The sequence below is a fragment of the Mixophyes fleayi genome, chromosome 9 (assembly GCF_038048845.1).
Source record: "Mixophyes fleayi isolate aMixFle1 chromosome 9, aMixFle1.hap1, whole genome shotgun sequence".
Lineage (NCBI taxonomy): Eukaryota > Metazoa > Chordata > Amphibia > Anura > Limnodynastidae > Mixophyes > Mixophyes fleayi.
In genome coordinates this window covers 25,618,409-25,625,477 of record NC_134410.1, presented here as the reverse complement: position 1 = coordinate 25,625,477, position 7,069 = coordinate 25,618,409, and the positions used below count along the sequence as shown (strand labels likewise).

The following is a 7,069-nucleotide window of genomic DNA, read 5'->3' as shown; positions in this document are numbered from 1 at the left end:
TCATGGGTGCACAATCATTTTTAGACCGCGGGCTACAGGAAAATTAGAAACACTTTTCACTTCTACCATAACTTTAAACATTGTAAAAGTCCCAATGAATATATGTATGATAATGACAGGAGGGGGTGTGGCCACATCACAAAAAGGGGGCGTGTTATGGGCCTTCCTGTAACATATTTTACTCCTCATCTGCATAATCCATTTCTTATCCCCCCCCCCCACTCCTCCCCTATAACACATTTGTCCCACTAAGTCTCTCTTACATTTACGATGGCTCTATGCACTAGGTCAAGCATTTTTATTCTGTGTTCCTATTCCAGCCTTTCTGCTGTGGGACATCGCCAACGTTCCCCCCTCGTGCTCTGAATTTGACTGAGGACCACATCCGCATGCACCAGGTCCTGAAGGAATGCGGCCTGGACTATGTTTGCTGTACTTCCGCCACACATTGCAGGTGACTAGGGGGCCAGTAGGTCTCTCTCTGTTCCGTCATGTGACTTAGAACTTGCAGTGTAGAAAGTGGTTGGATCCACAGATCTGTAATCCTATTAGAGGACATTAGTAAGAGTTAGTACTGCAGACAAGAAGATGATTTATGGACGTGTGTTCAGGGATAGTGAGAGTCTGTGCATCCTAAGCAGAAGGCGATGGAAAGGTCAGTTGTACAGGAGGGGGTTAGTACAGTGAAGGAGGTGCTTGCTGGGTTTAGTGGCAGATCAGGGTATCTGTGCAGTGTAGGAATAGCTGATCGCATGGTGGTGTCGGACAACAGCTTGAATGCTGTGCTATTACCCTGTCACCAGAACAGTTATGCTCTAAAGACGCTGCATGCAGCATTTTCAGAACTGCCTTGCTCTCCTGTGACAGGTGAGAAGCCTTCCTCCTTCATTTCAATGCATCACCATGGCAGTGATTGAGCTTGTATGGTTGTCATGGGACACAACCCTTAAAGACAGCTTGTGTAGAGTACAAAAGGGCTGGGCAAAACCCGCCAGCCATGCCAAATTTAAAAATGCACTCTGGCAACTTGAGAAAGGTCCCCTGTGCGCTCTTTGCACTGATAACTGGCTAGAAAACACTAAAAGGTGGTTCCCGTCATCACTATTACCAACCTACAACACCCTGGCACGCCGCTCGGTTATATTGGCCAGAGACACCCTATATTGAAATCCTGCTGCTGGGTTTTGGGCTATTAATGGTGGTGCTGTTGCCAAGTTAGCAGGTCATACCGCTGTGCATAGGATCTGTAGATACCAAGACCAGATCTAATGGTTCCCAGCCACTGAACGGGTATTTATTTAGGGTTAGCTGTACAATGTATGGTCTGTGGGAGGGCAGTAGAAAATATTAATGCAATTAATAGGCGATAATCGCTTGCATGATAGACCTTGGAAATGTTGCTTCATTTTCTGTTTCTCTCTCTCTCGCTCTCTGTCTGTGCAGCTGATAAACCACTCACTGCAGACTACACCGTGAAAGTGGGTGAGCGCGCGGGCAAAGTGATCTCCGTCCATGACCTCGGCCACTTCTTCCTCCGCTGTCTGAGTACCACAGAATATGATGGGAAGAGTGTGACGTTGGCTCAGGAGTACCCTGCTTAGTAACTGCTCCCCCTGCTGGTGGGACAATAACATTCCTAACTGCACACATTTTTTTTTTTTTTTTAACAATTGTTACAGAAAGAATCCAGAAGCGCTATTCCAAACCATTTTAAAAACATAGCTACAACCCAACAAATACTAACAATTGCTTTGAGATTTAAAGCACTAAAATGCCGTATATAGCGGTTTAGCACTAAATACGTTTTGAGGTTCAATAGAAAATTTTGACCAATGTTAATTTTCTTGTAAGTTTGCAATAAATACATTTAACGTCTGACAGCTTGACAAGTGCCTGTTATTGTCTAGTGATACTACAACAAGGTGTCCAAGATCTTGGTACTTATTTAGTGCAATATTACATAATGTTGGTCTGTAATAACTATGGGCCTGATTCATTAAGGAACTTGGGCAAAAATTTGAGTAAGTTTTCTTACTTAAGTTCCTTAATGAATCGGGGGCCCTATGAGAGGCCGCAGCTCCAAGCGCTGTTCAGCCTTGAAGGTGCTTGAGTGCTTAGTGACTGACACTTTTGTAAACTCAGCAGCCAATCAGAGCCAGGGTTACAGCTGACATAAGGACAAGTGCTTACAGTGTAGATAGAGCAGCACCCAGAGCCAGGCTGTGATAATGGTTCAAATTCCATTCACCTAAAAAGGTCCATAGCAAAGCAGGTGAAGGACATGGTTCTCGTGAACATGCGTTTAACAGGGTTAGTTAGTAAAGTGCATATAAATAATACCAGTGGGTACAAGGCTTTAATCTGACGTGTGACAGTCTGAGTTCGTGTGTCCCAGCTCCTGATCCTCATGCCTCTTCCATAAAAAGGAAGCATCAGACTAATCTTTGTTACCCAGACCAGTCCTGTCATCAGGAATAGGAGTGTGGATTGGAGACACAAATCTTTTTGCGTTTGCTTCATTCATAAATGAGGCCCACTGGAGGCAGACATTTTGTGGGCTAAACTGATATTCATAACGATGCTAATTATCAATTCATTGGGAGACTAGTAATGTCCCTGATGCATTTTGTTGCTGGGTTCTAGTCAATTGTATTCTCATATTTGCCTCAGGGATGTCATTGGTTCCTGGTACATACCTGGGCTGCATTATCATGAATATTATTTCAGTTCACAAAATGGCTGCCAATACTGTGTGTCGCAGACAGATGCACTAAACCATATCGCTTAAATGTCTTGACTTAGGCGCTTGTCACGACTCCCTCGAACTTGGGGGTGTGGCCTAACCCTTCTGAAGAGCTAAACATGCCCCCGAAGACATGGCTGCCCCCGACACGGCGTGATCACGCCATTTTGTGCCTAGTGGCCGTATACGCACAACTTGTTATTAGGAAGCTCCAAGGTCTTTCTTGCTGGAGTACAGAGGACTAAAAGCAAAACTGTAACAAAGATAATATCTTGTTTAAAATGAAATAGGAACATATAAAATGCAATATAGTGTAACATTGCATTCGTTGTATGCTACATTATGTTTTGTAGTGATGTTCCTCCTTGGTTGTGTTTTAATGAGTTTATTTTATAATTTTCAGGTCTTGCTACTAATGTAAGTACAGAGGTTTAGTCGGCGACTAAAGGATTCCACACACAGCGATGTACCAGAGAAGGAAACACGAAGAGAACACAATAAATATAGTCAAAGCTAAGCAGCTATAATGTGTCATTTTGCATATTTAAAGAGATGACGACTTTGGTTCCTATTTTCCTGAGCTGCATATAATAATAATAATAATAATAATAATATATTAATATAATCAGAAAAATCCTTAAACTATGTACTGTTTAAATCCAGGAAGGGCTGGATCTGAGCACTGCTGCCAACGGTACATTAGCTGCTGGGAATCACACACTGTACCTGCTATATTAGTACAGTTGGAGGCTGTGTCGAGCTCTGTCGATGCAGCACCAAGTTACTGATGTTGGTAATAAAGAGACAGACACCGTGTGCATTATTAGTAAATAGCCCCATGAGTCCTCTCATTATACAGGAAATGCTATAGCTGCCTATAGCTGCCTCCCCCTGCCCCCTCCTTGTCCTCTCTCCCTTTCTCTCCTGCAGTCCCCACCTCTCTGCTCAGCCATCTCCCCCAGCTCTTCCTCTCCAGTCCCTGTAGGATACAATGCATTAATTCCTAGCCCCCTCCTTTCTGAGCCTAATAACTCTCTCTAGTAAATCAGATGCTTTAAGGGCACTGTACTCTCCTGTTGTGTCAGCTCTTCTGAGCCATTTTCTGTTCTCTATCTGTGCTTTCTGTGTTGGTCATCTGATATCTCCTAGAGGTAACCTCCACATATCTCTGTAATCCAGGTCTGATGGGAATGAATGAGTTAAAAGTTTAAAGAGTAACTACACTCTAAAGCTATAACATGGGCAGCACGGTGGCTTATTGGTTAGCACTTCTGCCTCACAGCACTGGGGTCATGAATTCAATTCCTGACCATGGCCTTATCTGTGTGGAGTTTGTATGTTCTCCCCGTGTTTGCGTGGGTTTCCTCCGGGTGCTCCGGTTTCCTCCCACACTCCAAAAACATACTGGTAGGTTAATTGGCTGCTATCAAAATTGACCCTAGTCTGTGTGTCTGTGTGTGTGTGTGTTAGGGAATTTAGACTGTAAGCTCCAATGGGGCAGGGACTGATGTGAGTTCTCTGTACAGCGCTGCGGAATTAGTGGCGCTATATAAATAAATGGTGGTGATGATGATATAAAATCCCCACTACTAGTAGGGGCAGAGTCAATTCTGAGCAAGGTGCTGCAATGTCTCTCCGGAATAGTCCGCGGAGACACATGGCCTTGATGTTTTTACTCAAATCACTGCTCGTTTCTTCTTGTGTCCCATAGAGACGCGAGGAGAAAATGAGCGGAGATTCCTTACCGTCTTGGTGGGAAATGTGTGCGATATCCAGCAGCACCTCTCAGCCAATCGAATCTATTGGTAGTAGTCGATGGAGCTGGTTGGATGGCCGTGGCACCTATCCAAGCACTCTATATTCAGACACTACAAGGTCAAAACAGATTCCGTTTTGGGACGCTATTGGTTCCCAGTTACGTGATGCTCTGGCAAATTGGTCATCGCCGTTTTTCCCACTGTCTGGCTCGAGCACCTTATAAATTAACAACAATCAGAATAATAGAGTTATATGTGTTTGTCAGGGGGTAATTGGAACAGAGCAGTGTTGAATATATCTATAGTAGTTATAGCACATGTATAATTTACATATAAAATGTTGAACACTTTGGAAGATGTGAGGTTCCGGATGAGTTTTTTAAGTTCATGGATGATGATGATGATGTACATGTAGATTGTTATGGGACAATTGTGAAATGTGAATAGTTCTCAGTGATGTAACCCCTGCTGCCCTCTGGACACCTGTGATGTTGGGAGTTTTTGGTAAATTTTATTTTTGGGCAGGTCATGTGGTACAGAGACACTTTACAGTGATTGGTAGATGGGGAAAGCGATGGGAGAGCACTGCAGAGCGGCACTTCTTCTCTTCTGTCTGGATCCAGAATGGTGAACGGACAGTAACAAGGGCGGCCAAACACTGCAGGAAATATCCAAGAGAGACCAGCAAAAGGAGAGTCAATAGTGATCACTAGTTCCTGAGTCACCCCAAGGGGCATCACTGTGTTATACCATTTACAGGATAAAACCCTGCCGGATACCTTTACACTGTGGGAAGACTTGTGACTGAGTTTAATTGTATATTCCTATTGGAAGTGTGAGAGTTGGTTCCCTCGGACAATACGGATGGTTTTATTGAAAGTGCCATAGGCTTAAAAGAACTGTAAGTGGCTGACAATGGGGCCATCTTGGCCAGAGGCCTAAAGGGGGTATATTTACTAAACTGCGGGTTTGAAAAAGTGGAGATGTTGCCTATAGCAACCAATCAGATTCTAGTTATCAGTTATTAAGTACATTCTACAAAATGACAGCTAGAATATGATTGGTTATTGGTTATAGGCAACATCTCCACTTTTTCTAACCCGCAATTTAGTAAACATACTCCCTAGTGTCATTGTGTATATGAGCACCGGCACGGTTGCAATGTTGTTAACTGAGTGGGTGATTATAGTGTTTAATGAAGTATGAGTGTGTGCCGATGTGTTTGCATGCTGTGTATCAATTGTAACTTTGTCAGGTAAGGACACAATACTTGTTAGAGGCTGGCCCCAGATATACATTTAGCATTGAGATACTGTTTTCAAAAACAGTTTGCAATATATATTTATGTGTTCAAAGACATGGCTAATGAGTATATTTATTCCATACATTGCACTGATATTGTTTTACCTCTGCTACCGTTGCTTTCACTTTACACTAATTTATACGCCCTTGGTTTCATTTTCACTATCTTTTAACGTAAATCAATGCACCATTTGACCCTTGATGGGTGAAACACACATCCACCTTCTGTTACCTGATCATTCAAGATTCTGCTGGGTGGCGGCACTGACATCAACAGTGAGGGGTTCTGCACTTACAATATCACACACCTGGGTCCTATCTGTCAGGGGTTATAGTAATAATCCTATTGGAAAATTCCAAACCAGACAGAGCTACATCAACCAACCATCACTGCTGTAGACAGGGGCAGATACAGGACTTTGTGTTTGAGGGGTGGTTTGCCAATTATTTTGACCTTGTAACAAAAGTATATCTGTATATATCTGGGGTACGTGTGCTGTGTCCCATGTTCCTGCAATCTGCTGTGACCCTCCACCTTCATGTGACCCCTACAGATGATGTGTAACCCCCAAGCTGTTTCGTGGATCAGCACTGTACTCGGAGCTACTACACCAAGGGTAGGCAACCTGCGGCTCTGCAGGTGTTGTGAAACTACAAATCCCAGCATGCCTTGCCACCTATCTCCTGGTTATCTACTGGCAAACCATGCTGGGACTTGTAGTTTCACAACACCTGGAGAGCCACAGGTTGCCTACCCCTGTACTAGACAGACAAATACTCAAGCAGCCTCCGAGGAACTGAGATTATTTATCAGTTCTTGATTAACCAATAGGCTGACTAGGCTGCAGCCTAAGGCACACTGAGGGGGTGCCTGCTGATACACTGCTAAATTGGAAGGGGATTCCACTAGCCCACATACATTTAGGCAACCAAACCCGCCCTCCCCAGCACTTGAATGAATCGCATTCCTCAGAGCCATCTTCCCCGCTGGCTTGTAATGGGAGGATCTGTTTGTGTCACATGAGCTGCGCGGAGTCCGGACTGCACTGAGTTGATGTCATTCCCTCACTGTCCGGCAAGTTGCCCTCTCGGCGCGTCTTTGAGGTGGTGATTGCAATAAGGGCTACTGAAGGTAGACGCCAATAATGTTTGCCTGGGGGCTGTCGAGGAAGGAGAATGAGTAGGAGGAGCAGGGCTGCATTTAGATTTATTTTGTAGAAAGAGAGGATAAATGGAGCAGGTCATAGTTAAGGACATATAAAATTAG

At 44.0% G+C, this 7,069-nt stretch overlaps 1 protein-coding gene across 1 annotated transcript in view; it reads left to right on the top strand.

Moving 5' to 3' along the window:
* BLVRB (biliverdin reductase B) overlaps positions 1-1,878 on the top strand; it is a 6,673-nt gene extending 4,795 nt beyond the window's left edge. The window contains 4 exon segments of the mRNA XM_075185993.1: positions 242-349; positions 351-428; positions 430-454; positions 1,444-1,878. Coding sequence (XP_075042094.1) covers positions 242-349; positions 351-428; positions 430-454; positions 1,444-1,601 — 369 coding nt within the window. The 3' untranslated portion in view covers positions 1,602-1,878.
* Positions 1,879-7,069: the final 5,191 nt, after the last annotated feature.